Genomic DNA, 25,801 nt, shown 5'->3' with positions numbered 1-25,801 from the left:
ATAATATTAATAATAATAATATTAATAATAAATATAATAATAATAACAACAAAACATATAACAATAATAGCAATTATAATAATAACAATAATAATAATAATAACATAATAATAATAACATAATAATAATGACAATAATAATAATAATAATAATCATAATAATAATAACATAATAATAGCATAATAATAAGAATCATAACAACAATAATAATAATAACAATAATAATAATAATAATCATAATAATAATAACATAATGATAGCATAATAATAAGAATCATGACAACAATAATAATAATAGCAATAATAAAAATAACAATAACAATAATAATAATAATCATTACAATAATAATAACAATAATATTAACAATAATAACATAATAATAATAACAATAATAATAATAACAACAGTAATAATAATAACAATAATAAAATGACAATAATAATAATGATATAATAATAAATATAATAATGATATAGTAATATAATAATAATAACTGTAATGAAAACAATAATAATAATAATAATAAATAAAATAATGGTAATAATAAAAAATGTTTTTATTGGTTACTAAAGATAACATGCACCTGTACTTATGAAAAATACCAAATAAATATTCCATAAATAATAGTAATTTCTTAATGTTTAATCACTTATTATTTTAAATGACATAAGCTTTTGCATGACATAATTAATTAACATTTTTTGTTATTTATTTGTAATTTTATCAGCATGATTAAAAAAATGATTTTACTTAATCATATGTACTTACGTAATGAACAGATGTTGGAAATCATTTGCAAATTTTGTATTTGTAACAAACAATAAATTTATGTGGCTAATTAGCATAAATGATTAACCAACTAACATTCTGCTTTATGTGATGGAGTGTCTCTTACTAAAGAAAGTATCGAATCGGATAAAGTGTGTAACTGATGAAATCAATTGGAATTTAATTTTAATTTCAAAGAACAAAGACTGATACTTGTGGTAAATGACTGGCTCATGTGCATCAAGTATATACTTTTTTGATAAAAGTCCATAAATAGATTGGATTCGCGATATCTATATTATATTACATGAATAAATGCTCAATTTATTTTATTTATCAAAACGGGTTATTGTTATTGTTATACCGGCCTTCCTAGCAAAGAGGAATTTACACTGATTAGAACTATAAATAGCGCTAGTAATTCCAACACCAGTGAGAGAGATGCGGCAGCATATTGGGAAGTGAAACACAATATACTATTAGCGTATTAAGCGATGTTCTTTGTGTAAACAAACCGACATTAGGTATTTCGGACGATGTCAAAACATCGTTAATTCATTACCCGCATAGCAGCTGCCGATTAGCATAATGGTTCGAAGCCTTGACTGTCGTACGGGTGGTTGGGTTTCGATCCTGGCTTGAGGTAGTTGCCTATCTAACCGCACTAATGAGCTGTGATACAGTGAAACAGGACTATATGTGGATGGTATATATATATATATATATATATATATATATATATATATATATATATATATACTAGCAAAAGTACCCGTTGTTGACTGGGTTCTAAAACAGCCTACAGAAAATGGACTCTGATTTAAGAAAGTATGATAGGTTATGAAAAGGTAGGGTTGTAAATTCGTTCGCGCCTAACCTCCATAGAATGGAAATATGTCACAAAGTTTGACAAGTTTTTTTTAAATCTAGATCCACAGAATATTGTGATAAGTTTTTCAGTGTGAACAGGTATGGTATAATAAATTATGGGGTTTATCTATTTTATTTTTACTTTCATCATATTTTGCTTTGGTTTTGATACCCCCAAATTTGCAGTTATCACTTTACAACCCTTCCTTTTCATAACCTATCATACTTTCATAAATCAGAGTCTATTTTCTGTGGGCTGTTTTTGAACCCAGTCAACAACGGGTACTTTTGCTAGTATATATATATATATATATATATATATATATATATATATATATATATATATATATAAAATAAAAATTACAATTCTTCTTCCCTGATATTTCTTAATTATATTATGTCTCGGCAACCGTGTCAAACGCAGATCTTATTTTCTTTTATTAATATTATTGGAATTTTCCCCCTATTCCTTATACATATTAGTGAATTATTCCATGGATTTCGGCCTTTTGGATTATTTTGGACCATCTTCCAATTACGTGATTTCCTTGGATTTTACTTGTGCGAATGGAAATTCAATTAACTTTCTTGGATTTATATTTTTGAATTTTACCGTCATTGGATAATTAACCTTTCACCAGACTATCCATTCACGTGTAATCACCTTTTTCTTCACCCTATTCCCTCTGCTTCACTTTTTGTTATCAAGTAAGATCTTTGACTTACTTGCAGTTTCATCAAATACTTTTGTATGCAAAATCCAATCCCGCATTTTGCTAATTCCTACCCTCTGATGAGAAGAAAAGTATTTCTTCGAAACTCCGCGGATTAAGGACTATCCACTTATCTAGTGTTTCCTTTTCAGATTAAATATGTTTTTAACTCTTTTTCAAAGTGTTTTTTAACATGTTTTATTAACTATTTGTTCTTATATATATAAATTTGATATACAGGGTACTGAGATTTGGGAAAATCTATGTGATCGGTTTTCGGCCAGAAATTTGGCGATTAAAGTGTCGAAGTTCAACGATTTGACCTTTGAGAACTCTACCAAACTCCTCCCGAAATTTCGGGACTAAACACTTGAAAGTTTAGATATACAGTAGGCTCCTTTGACATGGATCTAACTTAATAACTTAGTTAGAGCCCTAAACAATAAAGCTTAAGCGGTAATAATAGGGGTCAAAGTTAAAAAAAATTGACCTTTTTTTTGTTTTTTTTTTGCTCAACATACACCTCACACACAGGCAACGCGGGGCACCCATTCTATATCTATAAAAGTGAACGTGTCTGTCTGTGTGTTTGTGTATCTTTCTGTGTACATTTCCCTACGCAATAACTCTGTCAATTTTTAGTCTACAGACTCGAAATTTGATATTAATTTTATTTGAGAAAATCTATATGATCGGGTTTCGGCCAGAAATTTGGCTGTTAACGGGACAAAGTTCAACGATTTGACCTTTGAGAACTCTACCAAACTCCTCTGACAACTGTGTGCCTAAACACTTGAAATTTTAGATATATGTTCCTTGGACATGAATCTAACTTTATAACTTGATATAAGCCCAAAAACAATAAATCGTAAGGGGTCATAATAGAGGTCAAAATTTAAAAAAATTGACCGATTTTTTTCTTTTTTTTTTTTTGCTCAGCATACACCTCCAAACACCCGGGCAACGCCGAGCACCCATACTAGTATGTCTATAAAAGTTAACGTGTCTGTTTATCTGTGTGTGTCTGTCTGTGTGTGTACATTTCCCTACGCAATAACTTTGTCAATTTTAAGTCTACAGACTCGAAATTTGATATACAGGGTACTGAGATTTGGGAAAATCTTTGTGATCCGTTTTCGGCCAGGGATTTGGCTGTTAAGGGGTCAAAGTTCAACGATTTGACTTTTGAGAACTCTACCAAACTCCTCACACAATTTAGGGTCTAAACACTTGAAATTTTAGATATAGGTTCCTTTGACATGGATCTAACTTAATAAAATGATTTGAGTCAAAAACAATAAATTTTAAGGGTCATAATACGGGCCAAATTTTTTAAAAATTTGACTACTGCGGTCTTTACTAAATTATTCAGACAATTTCTGGTCTAAACATTTGAAATTTTACATAAAAGGTATTCAGATAGGGCAAGCTTTTTCATCGGCTTGGGTCGAAAATTTTTAGTTACCAATATATAAATATATGTATATATGTATGTTTGCATGTCTGCCAAAATTTACGATAGAGGCGACGGATTTTTACGAGATGAGTATTGTTTTAAAGTCCAGCCGTTCATACGGCAATTATAAAAAAAATTGGCTTAAAACATTAATATCTTCACCTCCGACTAGGCATTTTTTACAGGGGGGGGATCACTTTTTTCGCCGATATTTTTGAAAGATATACTCTCCTTTCGATTTTCTAGCCTTAATTTAAACATAAGTCACTTCCGGTTTGGCGGTGGTCGCAACCGCAAAGACATCAAGTTTTTTCCCCCGATCTTTTCCTCCTTTAAGGTACAGGTTCGAGCCTGCCTTACTACTACCACTTATATATTTATTTGCTCAACGTACACATCCAAACACCCGGGCAACGCCGGGCTAAAATACTAGTATATCTATAAAAGTGAACGTGTCTGTGTATCTGTGTGTCTGTGTGTGTACATTTCCCTATGCAATAACTCTGTCAATTTTTAGTCTACAGACTCGAAATTTGATATACTGGGTACTGAGATTCGGGAAAATATTTGCGATCTGTTTTCGGCCAGAAATTTGGCTGTTAAGGGGTCAAAGTTTAACAATTTGACCTTTGAGAACTCTACCAAATGCCTCCGACAATTATGTGTCTAAAACTTGAAATTTTAGATATAGGTTCCTTGGACATGGATCTAACAAAAAGAATACATGTTAAGGGGACATAATAGGGGTCAAATTTAAAAAAATTGACCGCGTTTTTTTTTTTGGCTCAACATACACCTCCAAACACTCGGGCAACGACGGGCAAAGACGGGCTGAAATGCTAGTATATATATATATATATATAGGAAATTTATTACTGTGAGTCCAGAATGAGTTTACAAATTGTTTCAACTAGAGGAAAATCCTCAAAGAGAGGAAAAATCCAACTAGCATCATCAGAATTCATAGATGGACTAAGTTATAAAATCAAATAAAAATGGAAAGATCGTAGATAAAGGGGAGTTAGAAAAGAAGGGGGAGTGGTGGGGAGAGGACGTTGGAGTTTAAAGTAGTAGGAGTGTATTAAAAAAAAGAGAGGGGTTTATAATTAAATATTAATTATGTGTAAATTCTTATATACGTGTTTTTTAACGGTTTAAACTTAAAAGACGCTACTTTTGTTGATAACGGCATAAGTAACAGCTAATTTAAAGGATCACCATGGCAACAGGTTGGAGAGTTAATGTTAGTGAAGGAACGGGTTGAAAATGGGGTTTAAAGTAATTTAGCCGGGCGGGGAGAGATTGAAAGATATTTATTGTTTATAAAATGGAAAGAAAAAGAAAAGGAAAAATAAGTTAATGAATTATACTTTACAGGTTTATTTTAATAGTGTAATGATATATATAATTAAATATAATAAATAAATTAGCCGGGCAGGTAGAAATAATACGTTAGAGGTTTATTTTAATAAAATAAAATAAAATAGGTGAAGGAACGGGTTGAAAATGGGGTTTAAAGTAATTTAGCCGGGCGGGGAGAGATTGAAAGATATTTATTGTTTATAAAATGGAAAGAAAAAGAAAAGGAAAAATAAGTTAATGAATTATACTTTACAGGTTTATTTTGATATTGTAATGATATATATAATTAAATATAATATATATATAAATAAATTAGCCGGGCAGGTAGAAATTATACGTTACAGGTTTATTTTAATGAAATAAAATAAAATAGGTGAAAGCTTAAGTAAGTAACTTAAATAATAGAAAAAAACAATTTTAATAAGTAACACACAAATATAAGCACACGCATAAATATGTACAGCAAATGCACATACGTAGATGGGGGAAAAGCACATGCGTGATCACACATATATATATATATATATATATACATATATACATATACATATATACACAAACATACATATACAAACACATATATATATATGTACACATACACAGATACGTAAAAATACACGCATATATACATATATAAACACATATGCAAATACACATACATCCAGATGCAAACACTTACACATACATATATATATATACATATACATATACATACATATATATACATATAAATATAAATTAGCTGGGAGGGGGGGAATTGAAAAATATTTTATAAATAATTTTTAAATTTTCAGGCGTTGTACTTGAAGGAAAGAGAGAAAGAGAAAAATATAAATTAATGAATTATAAGTTACAAGTTTATTTTACTAATATAGAAATAGGTAAGAATATCAGTAAGTTAATCAAATAATAAAATTCATAAAATTATTAGGGAGATATTTATAATAAGTGAATAAAACACATACACACAGAAAAACACACACACAAATATACATGTAGAAGATACGTAACCAAATACAAATATATATAAACACATACATATACACACATGTAGAAGATACGCACAAACACAAATACATATATATATATACATATACACACACACATATATATATACACACATATAAATACATACACACACATATACATACATATACAAACACACACACATACACACGCACACACATATATATATATATATATATATATATATATATGCACATATATATACATATATATATATATATATAAATTAGCTGGGCAGGGAGAGATTGAAAAAATTAATTTTTTGTTTTTAATTTATTATTTATAGTTTTTTGAATTGTCGGGCGTTAAGTTGAAAGAAAGAAATGAGAAATAGAAGGGTAAATAGGTGAATTATACGTTATAGGTTTATTTAATAAAGTAAAAAAAACTAAGGATATCAGTAAGTTAATTAAATAATAAAAATTAATATAATTATTAATAAAATGTAGATAGTAAGTAGATAACAAAAACACACAAATACATACACATGAGTACACATGTAAAAAAATACACACATCAATGGGGGAGGAGCATGTGCTTGAGTATATGTACAAACACAAATACGAAAAATATGTAAATAAGCTTCGTGTTAAAAAATATAATAATTATTATTGAAAGAATTAGTAAGAGGTAAATATAAGAGAAAAGCGTATTATATATGTTATATGTAGATGGTAAATTAAATAATTAATTAAAATAGAAGGTAAGTAAATGATTAGTTGTTAACAAGTAGATAATAGACCGAGAGGCAAGTCGAAGGATACCAATTGTGATAAGTACGTAATTGAAATAATAGAAATCGAGACCTAATTATGGAAATAGCCAATAAGAGATTATGGGGCGAGAACCTTTAAATAATGACATAAGGAGTGATTAAGGCAAAAGGGGGGGTACAAAAATGAGTTTGGTAAAGAGAGATGTAGCTAAAAAATGGTGGGATAAATAGGTGGGGGTTCTGTGGAGGGGTTCTTTTAAAATGAATGGGGGACTATATAGTTTAGGTTGTAAATAGGGTGTGTGTAATTCGTTAGTGTTAGATTTTAGGGGTGGGTTATAGTTATTATTAGAAGGGTGAGAAGTTGCTTAAGAGGTGGGATTTATAATGTTTACAATTAAGTGAGGTTTCAGTTTTTTTATTTAGAAGTTTATCTCTATCTCTAAAATTAGTAATCAGTAATTTTTCAGTTAAGCATAAATAACATGGGGAGTTTAGTGATTTACAGGTACTAGCTCTATTAAGAATTTCCCAGCTAATAATTGGGGTGAGGTTGTTTCGGGTAAGTAGTAGATAGTGGTTAGTTAATGAAGTACTATTTGGGTGGTTGGGGTTATTTAGGGAGCATTTATGCACTCTAAATCTGTCTTTGAACGTGGTGCTTGAGAGGCCAATGTAAAATTTTTTGTTTTGTGGGTCTTCAGCAGGGGCAATAGTTGCTTTGTAAACCACATTTGTTGAGAGACAATTTTGCTGGAGCGGGCATTGGGGTTTGTTAAGGCAGTTACAGTTATTTTGACCATTGTTATTATAGTTGTGGTTATTTAGTATTTTATTGTTGTGTTTTTTAATTTTATTTTCTAGATTATTTGTGCAACTGTAGCTAAGCTTAATAGTGTTCTTATTAAAAATTTTATGTAGAATATTACTAGGGGGGAAGTGGTGATTAAGAATAATATAATAATAATAATAATATGATAAAAACTAAATTAGGTAAAAAATTCTTCATGCTTCTTAATCACCACTTCCCCCCTAGTAATATTCTACATAAAATTTTTAATAAGAACACTATTAAGCTTAGCTACAGTTGCACAAATAATCTAGAAAATAAAATTAAAAAACACAACAATAAAATACTAAATAACCACAACTATAATAACAATGGTCAAAATAACTGTAACTGCCTTAACAAACCCCAATGCCCGCTCCAGCAAAATTGTCTCTCAACAAATGTGGTTTACAAAGCAACTATTGCCCCTGCTGAAGACCCACAAAACAAAAAATTTTACATTGGCCTCTCAAGCACCACGTTCAAAGACAGATTTAGAGTGCATAAATGCTCCCTAAATAACCCCAACCACCCAAATAGTACTTCATTAACTAACCACTATCTACTACTTACCCGAAACAACCTCACCCCAATTATTAGCTGGGAAATTCTTAATAGAGCTAGTACCTGTAAATCACTAAACTCCCCATGTTATTTATGCTTAACTGAAAAATTACTGATTACTAATTTTAGAGATAGAGATAAACTTCTAAATAAAAAAACTGAAACCTCACTTAATTGTAAACATTATAAATCCCACCTCTTAAGCAACTTCTCACCCTTCTAATAATAACTATAACCCACCCCTAAAATCTAACACTAACGAATTACACACACCCTATTTACAACCTAAACTATATAGTCCCCCATTCATTTTAAAAGAACCCCTCCACAGAACCCCCACCTATTTATCCCACCATTTTTTAGCTACATCTCTCTTTACCAAACTCATTTTTGTACCCCCCCTTTTGCCTTAATCACTCCTTATGTCATTATTTAAAGGTTCTCGCCCCATAATCTCTTATTGGCTATTTCCATAATTAGGTCTCGATTTCTATTATTTCAATTACGTACTTATCACAATTGGTATCCTTCGACTTGCCTCTCGGTCTATTATCTACTTGTTAACAACTAATCATTTACTTACCTTCTATTTTAATTAATTATTTAATTTACCATCTACATATAACATATATAATACGCTTTTCTCTTATATTTACCTCTTACTAATTCTTTCAATAATAATTATTATATTTTTTAACACGAAGCTTATTTACATATTTTTCGTATTTGTGTTTGTACATATACTCAAGCACATGCTCCTCCCCCATTGATGTGTGTATTTTTTTACATGTGTACTCATGTGTATGTATTTGTGTGTTTTTGTTATCTACTTACTATCTACATTTTATTAATAATTATATTAATTTTTATTATTTAATTAACTTACTGATATCCTTAGTTTTTTTTACTTTATTAAATAAACCTATAACGTATAATTCACCTATTTACCCTTCTATTTCTCATTTCTTTCTTTCAACTTAACGCCCGACAATTCAAAAAACTATAAATAATAAATTAAAAACAAAAAATTAATTTTTTCAATCTCTCCCTGCCCAGCTAATTTATATATATATATATATATGTATATATATGTGCATATATATATATATATATATATATATATATATATATATATATATATATATATATATATATATATATATGTGTGTGCGTGTGTATGTGTGTGTGTTTGTATATGTATGTATATGTGTGTGTATGTATGTATTTATATGTGTGTATATATATATGTGTGTGTGTATATGTATATATATATATGTATTTGTGTTTGTGCGTATCTTCTACATGTGTGTATATGTATGTGTTTATATATATTTGTATTTGGTTACGTATCTTCTACATGTATATTTGTGTGTGTGTTTTTCTGTGTGTATGTGTTTTATTCACTTATTATAAATATCTCCCTAATAATTTTATGAATTTTATTATTTGATTAACTTACTGATATTCTTACCTATTTCTATATTAGTAAAATAAACTTGTAACTTATAATTCATTAATTTATATTTTTCTCTTTCTCTCTTTCCTTCAAGTACAACGCCTGAAAATTTAAAAATTATTTATAAAATATTTTTCAATTCCCCCCCCCTCCCAGCTAATTTATATTTATATGTATATATATGTATGTATATGTATATGTATATATATATATGTATGTGTAAGTGTTTGCATCTGGATGTATGTGTATTTGCATATGTGTTTATATATGTATATATGCGTGTATTTTTACGTATCTGTGTATGTGTACATATATATATATGTGTTTGTATATGTATGTTTGTGTATATATGTATATGTATATATGTATATATATATATATATATATATATATATATATATATATATATATATATATATATATATGTGTGATCACGCATGTGCTTTTCCCCCATTTACGTATGTGCATTTGCTGTACATATTTATGCGTGTGCTTATATTTGTGTGTTACTTATTAAAATTGTTTTTTTCTATTATTTAAGTTACTTACTTAAGCTTTCACCTATTTTATTTTATTTCATTAAAATAAACCTGTAACGTATAATTTCTACCTGCCCGGCTAATTTATTTATATATATATTATATTTAATTATATATATCATTACAATATCAAAATAAACCTGTAAAGTATAATTCATTAACTTATTTTTCCTTTTCTTTTTCTTTCCATTTTATAAACAATAAATATCTTTCAATCTCTCCCCGCCCGGCTAAATTACTTTAAACCCCATTTTCAACCCGTTCCTTCACCTATTTTATTTTATTTTATTAAAATAAACCTCTAACGTATTATTTCTACCTGCCCGGCTAATTTATTTATTATATTTAATTATATATATCATTACACTATTAAAATAAACCTGTAAAGTATAATTCATTAACTTATTTTTCCTTTTCTTTTTCTTTCCATTTTATAAACAATAAATATCTTTCAATCTCTCCCCGCCCGGCTAAATTACTTTAAACCCCATTTTCAACCCGTTCCTTCACTAACATTAACTCTCCAACCTGTTGCCATGGTGATCCTTTAAATTAGCTGTTACTTATGCCGTTATCAACAAAAGTAGCGTCTTTTAAGTTTAAACCGTTAAAAAACACGTATATAAGAATTTACACATAATTAATATTTAATTATAAACCCCTCTCTTTTTTTTAATACACTCCTACTACTTTAAACTCCAACGTCCTCTCCCCACCACTCCCCCTTCTTTTCTAACTCCCCTTTATCTACGATCTTTCCATTTTTATTTGATTTTATAACTTAGTCCATCTATGAATTCTGATGATGCTAATTGGATTTTTCCTCTCTTTGAGGATTTTCCTCTAGTTGAAACAATTTGTAAACTCATTCTGGACTCACAGTAATAAATTTCCTACATACTGCTCTGACTACACATTGAGCACTTTAGTCCGGTTTTTTTTTCACCACTGGTAAATAAATATATATATATATATATATAAGCCGAACAAACACGCAACACAACGAAATAGCGCAAACTTTATAAAAGTCGATCAAAATAAATCTAGTTAATAATAAGTGAATGCAGCAAACTGGCCAAAAGAAATACAAGAACAGACAGGACGAAGTGGGAAGGGTAGTGCACTAGGAATTATGCAAACAATTGCATCTCGAACGCACAGACAGCTGGTACAAACATAAGCCGGCAACAGTAATTGGAAACAAGCATCACAAAGTCCTATGGGACATGAACGTAGAAACTGACAAAATCCATCCAAGCAAGAAGACCGGATGTCGTAATAATTAACAATAAAGAAAAGTCCTGCCAAATCGTGGGCTTTACTGTTCCATGTGATCACGGTGTGGATATTAAAAAAAAGAAGAAACGGAGCAAATAGACAGCGCTAGCCAGAGAGCTGAAAGGGATATGGAAGATGAAGAAGATCAAAATAATAACTACAATACTAGGAGCACTAGGCACAATCCCGAAAAACTTTGAGGAAAGAATGGGAGAAATTGGAATCAGAGGAATGACTGGAAAAATACAATGAACAACAATTATGAAAACTAACACACATGGGCAATACGCGCGGGCCAGACAAACTGCTGCAGAGGCAAAACATGAAACGCTACATGGAACAAAGAACATTGAAACCGCATATCTATAAGTTCTCTAACCCCCCCCCATCACCACATCACTGCCCCCCCCCATAAAACGTAAATTCATTGGCAAACAGCTATTACGATAATGCATATTTATTTGCAAATGTTATCGAAAGAGGTGGAGAGTGCCGGAATCTGGGGAGACTTGTTTTCACTCAGCATCCAGGGAACACCGCAGTCTGTTTTGAAGGAGAGATCTTTGATAACCTGTGTAAAAGCTCCTTGTGAGCCAATAATAATAATAATAATAATAATAATAATAATAAAATAATAATAATAATAATAACAACAACAATAACAACATGAAGAACAACAATAATAAAGCAACAATACTACTACTACTACTACTACTACTATTATTACTAATATTAATAATAATAATAATAAAAAGAAGAAGAAGAAGAAGAAAAGAAAAATAAGAAGAGAAACAACTACACGGAAGATTCATAAGGTTGACAAAAGATGAGAATAATGAAACCACTTGGACATGGATGTGAAAGGGACACGTAAACTGAGAAACTGAATCCCTAATAAGCTTCCACCGTGCTAATAAGCATGGGTGCGATTAGCTCAAGTCCTAATGATCTTATTCCCAAGGAGTTCAGCTGCTTCATGAGATACATCGCCATACTCCAGAAGTCAGTTCTGCTTGGCTCAAAACCATCCTATTCCAGGTACTTTCTATCTAATTGACTCTTTTACTATCCTCACTAGCTTTGGTGTAAAAACCCACTCTTGAGGGGAAAAAATCGGCGTAAAACATTATAACGCTGTGAAGTTAATGAAATAATAATAATAATAATAATAATAATAATAATAATAATAATAATGGTTGATTTTCTCATCGAAGACGATAAATGGGGGTTCAGTATGCAATCTTCAGCAACTCTTAAGCTCTGTGACACCACATGCATAATTGCAATCCTGTAGACGTCCGGCACACTCCTCCGCAGAGGTGAACCTTCATATGCTAACCCTAACCCTAACCCTAACCCCAACCCTAACCCTAACCCTAACCCTAACCCTAACCCTAACCCTAACTCCTCCGCAGAGGTGAACCTGCATATGCTCGTCGGTTAAAGATGCCTTCTCGAGTGAACAGATAACCCTGCTTTGCTGCGTGCTCTGAAACCACAGTGGCATTCATATTTGCACGATGGGCGTCCCTATGACAAGGGCGGTTATGTTCAAATTCTTTAGTGCCTAGGAAATACATCTTCCTCCATTCTCTGCGACCCCTGCTGCACTCTCCCAGGAACTCAGAGAAATTACACATCGCTTCAGGTTGTCTTAACAACAACAACAACAACAACAACAACAACAACAACAATAATAATAAAAATAATAAAAATAACCAAAATATAATAAAAAATAATAATAAAATAAAAAAATAATAAAAATAAAATAATAATAATAATAAAAATAATAATACAAAAAATAACAAAAATAAAAGCAATAATAATAATAATAATAAAATAATAATAATAAAAATAAAATAACAGCAATAATAATAATATTAATAATAAAAATTAAAAATAATAATAACAATAATAAAAATTAAAATAATAATTATAATAAAAAATAATAATAATAATAATAATAATAATAATAATAATATACTACTACTACTACTACTACTACTACTACTACTACTACTAATAATAATAATAATAAAGAATTTTTTAGTTGGAGACTAAAGGTAACATATACACGTACACATGATATTTTTACTGCTTTTTGTCTGTTTTTGGGGGTGGATGTGGATGTAGTGTGAGCATTCTTAGTGGCAGCAGAAGTTTTGTGGTGTGTTTTAATATTGCCGAAAAGGTTGCGTCGCCCTCCCACGTGTACACACTCTGTTAATAAATCATCGAGTTCTGAGCCTGGAGAGTACTTACAACCAGTAGGTCAAGCAGGGTAGTGATATGGCGCTGATACAAAAAGCGTGCAGATGCCAGTCACGAATGCCGTAAGCAAATGCAACCAAGACGATCTCCCCTAGTGCGAAGAAATTCCCAGCTTGAAGACCAACCGTTGAACGCTGCGAACAAGACACCATTTCCATCGCTTATGGGGGAAAATAATGAAAAGAAAATTAATAAACTTTATATATTTTGAAGCTGTTTGTATTGAAGTTAGTGAAAGTGAAAATGAAATCGACATTCTTATATAACATCGTTAAAAAAAGGAAAGTCAATAATGCTAATTACAAGTCTCTTATTTAAGGATAATAATTAAATTCCAATCGACTTCATCAATTACAATTATGTCCAACCCGATAATCATTCTAATAAAAGCCTCTTTAGGTTCAATACACGTTATATATTTTTAATTGCTAATATTAAATTACGACATTTATTTTTAAAAAGTTATAATTGAAATTTCAATCGACTTAATCAATTACATTTTATATCCGGCCCGATAATTGTTCTAGTAAAAGTCACAAGGTATACGCCATATGATGCAAAGCAAATATTTCATATTTTGAAGGTTCCAATATTTAAGCTATTGAAAATGGTATCGTTTTTATGTTATATCGTAGCACAAATAAAATAAATTATAGTATTTATTAGTCTCCGGATTTTTAAAGTAATAAATGGAATTTTAATCGATTGAATCAAATTAAATAAACTCTACAAGGTGCATCACCTATTCAATAAATTTTGTATACTTTTAAACTCAATATTAAAATTGAAATCTATCTTTTTATGTAGCATTGTCGCACAAGAAATGTCAATTACGGTATTTGTGTGTCTCTGTTTTCCAAAGTAAAAATGAAATTTCAATAGCTTTCATCAATTACATATTATATCCGAACCGATACTTTCTTTATCGAAAGACCCCTCCTGATATACTTATAGAAGGCAAAACAATCATGTGGTGTCATAAAACAAGGAAATTCAACATGAGGATCCATCGGACTCTGTTCTTTTGACGTATAAAAATAATTTCAAGTCAACTTCATTAAGTAGATCATGTATCCGGCCTGATACGTTCATTAGTAAGAGACACTTCCCGATATACACTATATAATGCACAACATATTTAATACATTTTATATAATAAGGTTGTTCTAAAAGAAAAACCTCCTATATTTTTTTATCTCAAGAAGTTGAAGAGCAAGAAAACCGGGAGTTGTACCATTAAAAGGAGCGACCATTTGTGCTCCAGGATTTATTTGTCTACATAATCCCCACTATTCTCAATGCACATTTGATAATAATTTAATGACGCATCTCTGCTCCTGACGCATGTCTATGACAGTTAGCGTCTCACACCGTCAGTATCTGCAACAGAGAGATTAAACTTTCAAGTCCTTAATACTATCATAACAATGCAATTGGAAATCTCCTACTGATACATTTTGGCGAAATAAAAATATGGGAAGCATTACTTTTTTCCGCAAGGTAAAATACCAGGTTGAGAAACTGACGCGGTCTATCCTTCTCTCGAGGGTAAATGGGACTCTCTTAAGTCGTGATAGGCACCCTATCTAGTGATGGCGTCACGAGAAAAATACCTTTAATAGCCCTGGCGAAGCATCAAGTATTCAGCTACCGACAAGATTTGAATTACACTACAAACTCGTGTAGTGAGTTCAATCTCGGCTTCGGCCACGCTGGCTGGCTGGATGGATGGATTTGGAAAGCGTCTCCTATTTTTAAATTAATAATATTTAAATAAGTGAAAATTTAATCGGCATTATTTTATATGACATGATAAAAAGGATAGTCAATTACGGTAATTCCCCGTGTGTTCTTTAAAATTAAAATTACAATCCATTTCATCGATGACATAATATAGCCGTTTCAATACTTCATTCGATATACACAATAAGATGCAAAACAAATGCCTTGTTTTTGGAAATTAAGCATACACGCACACACACACATATATATATATACATATATATATACATATACATACTTATATATACATACATATATATATACATACATATACATGCAATTTTATAAGTTTTAAATCTCAGCGACTATTGATCAGAATTAAAGAAATGAAGGCTTGTTGGAAGGCTAATGACCTGAATTGTGCTATGTGACATTTGCCTTTAGGGTCGAACATTAAAACGATTATCCATCATCTAGATCCTATTTTTGGCACTTTTTTACAGCCATAAAATGTTTTGGTTTCGGTTTCGAGTCAAGCTGATGCACTCAAGTCATATGAATATATTTTTTTTTATTTTTGAAATCACAACTTTATAATATATAAAAATCGATACAACATTAACTCTATAATAATATATACGAAATTTGCAAGAATTAAAATACTATATTTAAACATACTTTACGATAGGGCTATGCCGGGCGTCCTTGCTAGCTTAGATAAATACTTTTGCAGTTTTAAGAAAAGAACTACAATAGTATTAGAGCATGAACATTTACGCTGAACATCTATAGAATGCCAACATCAATATATTACATACTAGCGGGGGTACCCGGCGTTGCCCGAGTGTTTGTTTCCGGGACAGGGCGGGGAGTTTTAAAAATTGTTATGGTAGGTAAGTAGGAAGGATCAAACCCGGAGTCATGAGTAAAAGTAGGAAAATAAAGTGTGAAAAAAAAACAAAAAAAAAACATCTGCAACGTTAACAGTTCGGCCACCAAGAAAAGTCCATTCCAGTTGTTTAGGAAAAAAAAAAAAACGACTACGATAGGTCGGCGCGAACGTGAAAATATAATGTGAATTGTCCCGCACGCTAACCACTACGCCACAGAGCACTGCAGCTTAGTTTAGTGATTTTAAATAACTTCACATGAAAGAACTACGAAGCCAAACCGGTGTTCTCTTCTCAACTGTTCCTTGTGAACGATCCCCAAACGGTGTTAAGTGGTGGCAGGGGGAGGAGGAATTTATTAGAGAGAAACTATTTTACCACTTCCGTTGATCTTAACCGATTTTGGCCGTGACTTCTCAGGAGAAAAAGTATAGAAATCTAAGATTATCGAGGAATTTGAGAAATAATAAGCCTATAACATACCTCAGATATTGTTCTGCCGTTTGTGCATATTATATTTGCATGAAATATCTTGATTTTTAATCCTATTAATGTCAAAATCAGACGGGAAAAATGAGTTCATTTTATTTATATAGAAGATAGATAGATAGAAGAAGATGAATGAGTCCCCTGTGGAATTTCCACAGGTACCGCTACTAATAATAATTACCAATAAAGTGTTCAAGCTGACGATGTATCTCCTCTGACAGAAGGTCCTGGGTATGACCTTAAACTATATTCGATGGTGAGGCCCCAGCTTGCGGGCTTTGGGGAGTGTGGAGCCACCCTTTAATTGCCATTGCTCCCAGGTCCGATCTGACCCGGAGTGGTAGTACCTGTTAGGGTCCCAACTATGGGTTAAATAGAAACCGACTTGAAAACAACAAATATATTCTATTAAAAAATCTTTCTTCAAAATCTTTGGATTCGGCATTAAATAGCCTGAAAAGGGTTGATATGCCGTAAAACAAAAACAACCAACCAACCAACTCTGACAGAAATCAACAATAATGAAACGCTTATTGTCATAAAAAATACGGAATGTGGTAAAAAAAAGTGACCAAACATAGGTTGTATCTATCGAAACAAAAATGGATTATAAATCATTTGTACGATTAAAATCTACCCAAACTGGCGCAGAACAATGAATTAATGGTTTGTTCTTGGAAATATTTGATGTTTACAAGTATCCAGATTAAAATGATCGTTTTCCAATCTAAACAAATGAAGTCAGGATATTTGGTTTTATATTAGAATTATCATATACTATTATATCCGAGCCGATAATTCTTCTATTATTTTATCGTTACTTCCATCGCAAGTGCTCGTCTGAGCTCCAATCTCTAGTCCCCCCCTCGCCAATCTTTCACGATAAACACCCGTCTAGTTGAAGCCACTGTCAAAAATTTTCCCCACTCTTTAGCTGTGCCAAAACCAAAACGTAGATTCCATGAAAAAAAGCTTCTTTCTTAGAAGTGCATGCCTGTGGAACTCTCTTCCGTTTGCCTGTTTCCCACCTGACAACAACCTGGATGTCTTCAAGTCCAACATAAACAAATTCCTTATAAACCGCCCCCTTAAGTAAGACACTTTATCAAATCTCCAATACTAACGATTACTATGATACTATCCCATTGATTACTAAACACGCCATAACCCTTATCCCTGAGTGGCTTCCGGGCCTTGATAGTGGTGACTACCTTATAAAAAAAATCAGGAAACACGATGTTGTTCCGAATTAATGAGGGTCATTACTATATACGTTTTCACTAGGCGAATAACACCAATAGTGTTAGACAGTGAATCGGAATCTAAAAAATCGGAACTTTTGGAAATATCGAATTCGGTATCGGAATCGGAAATATTGGTGCCTATTTTCCGATGCCAAAGCGATTCTTGAAAATATCTTTTTTATCTGATAAAGTTAAAGCAAAATCTTCCACTGCTGGTAATAATGATAAGACAATAAACATTTATTTAGTTTTAAACTACCAGTAAAACTAAAAAAAACGAAGTGTATTTTTATGTTTGAGCAAATATGTGCACAGTTAGCATGTTTTTTTTATGGTAATCTGGAAAAAAATCACAATTCTATAGTTAATTATTTGAACATCCATAAGAATCGGAGTCAGAATCGGTAATTGTATCGGAATCGGGAATTTAGTACGGAATTGGTAATTTTATCGGAATCGGGAATTTAGTACGGTATCGGGAATTGTATCGGAATCGGGAATTTAGTGCGGAATCAATAATTGTATCGGAATCGGGAATTTAGTGCTGAATCGCTAATTGTATCGGAATCGGGAATTTAGTGCGGAATCAATAATTGTATCGGAATCGGGAATTTAGTACGGAATCGCTAATTGTATTGGAATTGGGAATTTAGTACGGAATCGGGAATTGTATCGGAATCGGAAATTTAGTACGGAATCGGTAATGGTATCGGAATCGGGAATTTAGTGCGGAATCAGTAATTGTATCGGAATCGGGAATTTAGTGCGGAATTGGTAATTGTATCGGAATCGGGAATTTAGTGCGGAATCGGTAATTGTATCGAAATTGGGAATTGAGTGCGGAATCGGTAATTGTATCGGAATTGGGAATTTAGTACCGAATCGGTAATTATATCGGAATCGGAAATTTAGTACGGAATTGGTAATTGTATCGGAATTGGGAATTTAGTGCGGAATCGGTAATTATATCGGAATTGGAAATTTGGTACGGAATTGGTAATTGTATCGGAATCGGGAATTTAGTGCGGAATCGGTAATTGTATCGGAATTGGGAATTTAGTACCGAATCGGTAATTATATCGGAATTGGAAATTTAGTACGGAATTGGTAATTGTATCGGAATCAGGAATTTAGTACGGAATCGGTAATTGTATCGGAATCGGGAATTTAGTACGAAATCGGTAATTGTATCGGAATCGGGAATTTAGTGCGGAATCGGTAATTGTATTGGAATCGGGAATTTAGTGCGGAATTGGTAATTGTATCAGAATCGGAAATTTAGTACGGAATTGGTAATTGTATCAGAATCGGTGATTGTATAAAAATTAAGAATTTAGTACGGAATTGGTAATTGTATCGGAATCAGAAAAATATTGGAATCGTTTCATCATTAAACACCAGATTATATTCTTTGATTGAATTAATTTAAGCCTATCCTCTCTTTTTTTTTTTTTTTTGCCCTTTTTTGTTGGAAGAATTTGATTAAAATCGAATACACGTATTTCATGTTTTAAGGTAATTCAATTTCTATGAATTAATTAAAATTGGAGCACATAGGTATTCGGCATACAAAGAATCACGTAAAGATTGGAGATCACTTCTATTGTCCCATGAGAATTCAATATATATGAGATAAATTTTATTAGGTTCGATCTACATAGTTTTCCATAGATTAAAAGAGACTTAGATATTCAGGAATTCTTCTATTGTCTTTCCTAGAAAATCATACATACGATTTAAATTTCATAAAATTAGGATATATTTGAAGTTTTCAAGGAACTATCGTCTCATATTCCCTTAAAATTTTTCTTCGAGATTTAGGGACACTTCTATTGTCTTCCGCGGTAAATGGTACATATAAATACATTTTGAAAATTTTATGTACATTTTAAAATGGAAGTGTATCGGAACGGGAATTTAGTATGAATCAGGAATTGTATCTAAATCGGGAATTAAGGACTGAATCAGGAATTGTATCGGAATCGGGAATTTAGGACGGAATCAAGAATTGTATCGGAATCGGGAATTTAGGATGGAATCGATTAAATAAGACTTAGATATTCGGGGATACTTCTATTGTCTTTCCTAGAAAATCATACATATGATATAAATTTCATAAAAATAGGATATACAGGATGACTCCCCCCTAAAAAAACGGGCCCCAACTCTAATTAGGCCCCGTTTCTTAGTGTTTTGTCCGAATAAAATGAAACTTTGGTCATAACTAGTTTATTATATTCAAAACATCACATCTAAACACTAGGGTCTTTGGCCTTTTTTTCTCCGTTGACTGTAAAATGCTCAGAAAAACAATTGAATGTCCTCTGTTTTTTTGGGGGGTCACCCTGTTTTTAAGGAATTATCGCCTTAAAATTTTGCTTAGATAATTACGAACACTTCCATTGTCTTCCGGGTTAAATTTTACATATAAATGCATTTTAAAATTTTATGTATCTTCTCTGAACTTTTTTTTTTAATGGTGGACATAATTTATACGAGTTTATATAGAACGTCTCAGGAACAAACGCATAAATACACAGGAAAGCGATAAAAATCCGACTCAACATTTTTTTTAAGTGCAAATAAAATGCATTTACTCGTGTTCTTCCAAAACAACGCATTTCATTTTTTCAAAGTCTCATCGAACACACGTATGTTTTCTTTTTGAAAATCTCGGTCTCCCTGCCACATGACACTGGAACTAGCCACCGCTTTCACACCCACATGTTTACACGTCCATCTTCCCCATAACGCACTTTTCTTCTCCCTCGACCACGTGGAGTCTTTTTCTCTCCTTTTCTTATGACACAAGCTCACGCACACTTGCTAATTTGCATACGTGCTTTAACAGCTGCTGCTGCTAATATTTTTACTAGCAAGCTATCTTTCGGCTGCTGCTGATTTTCTCACGCGCTCTGTTAAATATATAATAGAAACATACTTTTTATGGAAATACTGAATGACATGAAAGGATGTATTCCTCTTCAGTAAATAATAAAAAGTTTAAGAGTAATCAACTTGGGAGGGAGTACTATGGCGGACTACCTGTGTTACCTACGCATGGACTGCTCCATACACAATAAATACCGGGAGACAAACAGTATGGCTGGAGTAGATGCTCAGTTGACCAACCAACGTTGTTCATCTGTTGAACAAACAACCTTCACTTTTGATGTTCCTGTCAGTATATTTTGTTACTCTATTCCTGTAGTCTGTTATCCTTGTGAACCCTTAAATAATGATATAACAAATAATAATAATAATAATAATAATAATAATAATAATAATAATAATAATAATAATAATAACAGTAATAATAGTAATAATAATAATAAATAATAATAACAATAAATACTGGCCCAAAAGGAATACGAAAACAGGAATACGACAAAGTGGGGAGGGCAGTCCACTGGGAATTATTAAAACAACTGCATTTTGAACGTACGAACAAGTGGTACAAGCATAAACCTGCAACAGTACTTGAAAACGAGAATTACAAAATCCTATGGGACATAAACATACAGACGGACAAACCCATCCAAGCAAGAAGACCAGATGTCGTAATAATTATCAAGAAAGAAAAATCGTAGACTTTGCTGTCTCAGCTCACCACAGGGTGAATATGAAAGAAAAGGAGAAACGCAGCAAATACACAGAGCTAGCCAGAGAGCTAAAAGGGATTTGGAATAATAATAATAATAATAATAATAATAATAATAATAATAATAATAATAATAATAATAAACTTCCGCCGTTCCAATAATCATAGGTGCGCTCGGCTCAATTCCTGATGATCTTATGAAACAACTGAACTCCTTGGGAATCAGATACAACATCACTATACTCCAGAAGTCAGTTCTGCTTGACTCAGCAAACATCCTACGCCAGGTTCTTTCTATTTAATTGACTCTTTGACTATCCTCACTAGCTTTGGTGGAAAAGCCCAGTCTTGAGGGGAAAAAAACGGTGTAAAACATTACAACACTGTGAACTTCATGGAATAAATAAATAAATAAATAATAATAAATAATAATAATAATAACAATAATATTAATAATAATAGTAATAATAATAACAACAATAATATTAATAATAATAGTAATAATAATAATAATAGTAATAATAATAGCAATAATAATATTATTATTATTAATAATAATAATAGTAATAATAGTAATAATAATAGTAATAATAATAGTAATAATAATAATATAATAGTAATAATAGTAATGATAAGAATAGTAATAGTAATAATAATAATAATAGTAAAAATAATAATAGTAATAATAATAATAATAGTAATAATTATAATAATAATAATGATAATAATAATAATAACAATAATAATAACAACAACAATAATAATAATAATAATGATAATAATAACACATTATTTGTCTTTTTTAATGTAGTGTGAGTATTGTTAGTGACAGCAGAACCTTTGTTTTAATATTGCCGAAAAGGTTGTGTCGCACTCCCACGTATACACACTCTGTTAATAAATCATCGAGTTCTAAGATTGGGCAGTACTTACAACCAGTAGGTCAAGCAGGGTAGTGATATGACGGTGGCACAAAAAGCGTGCAGATGCCAGTCGCGAATGCCATAAGCAAATGCAACCACGACGATCTCCCCCAGTGCGAAGAAATTCTCGGCTTGAAGACCGACCGGTGAACGCTGCGAACAAGACACCATTTCCATTGCTTTTTGGGAAATAATAATGAAAAGAAAATTAATAAACTTTATATATTTTGAAGCTGTTAGTATTGAAGTTAGTGAAAGTGAAAATGAAATCAATATTCTTATGTAACTTTGTTAAAAAAAAGGAAAGTCAATAATGCTAATTACAAGTCTCTTATTTAAAGATAATAATTAAAATTCCAATCCACTTCACCAATTACCATTATATCCAACCCGATAATCATTCTAATAAAAGCCTCTTTAGGTTCAATACGCGTTATATATTTTTAATTGCTAATATTAAATTACGACATTTATTTTTAAAAAGTTATAATTGAAATTTCAATCGACTTAATCAATTACATTTTATATCCGACCCGATAATTGTTCTAGTAAAAGTCACAATGTATATGCCATATGATGCAAAGCAAATATTTCCTATTTTGAAGGTTCCAATATTTAAGTTATTGAAAATGGTATCGCTTTTTTATGTGACATCATAACACGAGTAAAATAATTTTCTTGTTTCGTTAAATGGAATTTTAACCGACTGAATAAATTAAATGTACTGTTAAAGGTGCAACACATAAAATACACTTTTTATATTTTTAAACTGTCAATATTAAAGATTTTAATACTTAAATCTATCTTTTATGCAGCATTGTAGCACAAGAAATGTCAATTATGGTATTTATCTCTATTTTCCAAAGTTATAATTGAAATTTCAATCGATTTCATCAATTACATATCATATCCGGACCTATACTTTCTTTATCGAAAGGCACTTCCCGATATACACATAGGATGCAGAATAAATTTCTATATTTTTAAGCAGTCAATAATGAATTTAGTGAAATCAGTCTTTTCATGTTCCCAGCCTGATACGCTCATTAATAAGAGACACTTCCCGATATACACTATATGAGGCAAAACAAATTTAATACATTTTATATAAGAGGGTTGTTCCAAAAGTAAAGCCTCCTATATTTTTTTAACTAAAAGAGCTAGAATGCCGGGAGTTGTACCATTAAAAGGAGCGACTATTTGTGCTTCAGGCTTTATTTGTCTACATAATCCCCACTATTCTCAATGCCCATTTGATAAGAATTTAATGATGTATCTTTGTTTTTCACGCGTGTCTATGAGAGGGTTTTTTGTTGACGTCTCACACCGTCAGTATCTGTAACAGGGAGTTGAAACTTTTAAGTTATGAATGCATAAGTTCAGCTACATACCAATTCAATTTGAAATCCCCCTCTGACACATTTGGGCGAAATAAAAATACAGGACACATTACTTTTGGAACGCGTCTCCTACTTTTAAATTAACAATATTATAGTTTGTGAAAATTTAATCCGCATTATTTCATATAACATCATAAAAAGGAAAGTCAATTACGGTAATTCTCAGTGTGTTCTTTAAAATTAAAATTACAATTTGGACGTACGCACTTATGGCGGCAGCCTATATACGCAACAGGTGTTTTAACAAAACACTATCTAAAACTCCATATGAATCTTTCTGTGGTAAAAAAACAAATTTAAGCAGAATGCATATATTTGGTTCAACTTGCTTCGCATATATAGATAAAAAGAGTAAATTGAATATTAAAGCCAACAAAGGTATATTTCTCGGATACGATAAAAACAGTCCAGCCAATTTAGTATTTTTTCCAGAGAAAAATAAAATAAAAAGAATCCGATGTGTAAAATTCACAGACACGTTTAATTTTACAGACGAAACCCCGTCATATGAAGAAGATGAAATTATATTTCCTCAAATAATTAAAACAAACGAAGACAATAAAAATGACGGAGACAAGAGTATCCATGATGATGATGATGATGATGATGATGATAAAGTCGAAAGATATCCCAAAAGAAATAGGCGACCCGATTTTTTGTGGTCGACAATATAAAAGATTATCAAATTGACTATTGCTATTCAATGGAAAATGCGCCAAAAAGCTTTAACGAAGCAATTAATTCAGAACATTGTGATGAATGGAAAATTGCCATGAAAAAAGAAATAGATGTCTTAACCGAAAACGATACCTATACGGTAGTGCCTCTCCTAAAAGATAAGCATGTTATTTCTACAAAATGGGTATTTACAAAAAAGACTACAGCATCAGGCGTAGAAGAGTACAAAGCTAGATTTGCTGCTAAAGGGTACTCTCAGATTTACGGTATAGAATATTTTTCTACGTTTTCACCGACCACAAACCTAATGACAATCAGAATTTTACTGCAAATCGCATCGCAGTATGACCTAAACATCCATCAAATGGACGTAAAAAATGCTTATTTGAATGCCCCAATAGACTGTGAAATGTATATTACTCCTCCAGAGGGATTTATAATGAAAAATAAAAATAGCGTGTGGCGACTTAACAAGTCATTATATGGCCTAAAGCAAAGTGCTCAGTGTTGGAATACAGTATTTCATGATTATATTATTAAACAACAACAATTTAGACAATGCGCTGTAGACCCCTGTTTATATACCGAACACAAAGACGATAAACTACTGATTTTGGTTCTGTGGGTCGATGATATTTTAATCGCATCAAATTGTGACATAATGTTAACCGATGTTAAGAAAAAATTAAGTAAAAGATTCAAGATGACTGATCTTGGCAAAATATCTTGGTTTTTAGGGAAAGAATTTACTCAAAGCAAAGGACTTGTTACGATGAATCAATCGAGATACATCGACAAAATACTATTAAAATCTGGAATGGGAGAGTGCAAGAAACGCTCTACACCGGTCGAAAATTATATTAATAAAAATATACACACAGAATCTGAAATAATAAGTGATATACAATACCACGAAATTATAGGTAATCTTGTATATTTAATTACTGCGACCAGACCCGACATATGCTATACAGTAACAAAACTGTCACAGAAATTATCAAGACCG

The 25,801-nt window shown here is 31.4% G+C and overlaps 1 protein-coding gene across 2 annotated transcripts in view; it reads right to left on the bottom strand.

The window, feature by feature from the left end:
• LOC145263223 (organic cation transporter protein-like) overlaps positions 1 to 25,801 on the bottom strand; it is a 133,256-nt gene that overhangs the window by 66,289 nt on the left and 41,166 nt on the right. Inside the window, exon 5 of one of the 2 annotated variants that reach the window (XM_080120307.1) lies at positions 22,728 to 22,896. In XM_080120307.1, coding sequence (XP_079976433.1) covers positions 22,728 to 22,896 — 169 coding nt within the window. Of the gene's footprint in view, positions 1 to 13,839; positions 14,009 to 22,727; positions 22,897 to 25,801 lie in introns of both variants that reach the window. The other variant, XM_080120308.1, reaches the window with a different exon arrangement.

This window comes from Euprymna scolopes, chromosome 38, assembly GCF_053919585.1.
Source record: "Euprymna scolopes isolate OS-2025 chromosome 38, ASM5391958v1, whole genome shotgun sequence".
In the NCBI taxonomy this organism is placed as follows: domain Eukaryota; kingdom Metazoa; phylum Mollusca; class Cephalopoda; order Sepiida; family Sepiolidae; genus Euprymna; species Euprymna scolopes.
Note: the sequence above shows the minus strand (reverse complement) of the source record. Positions and strands in the feature narration are given on the sequence as shown.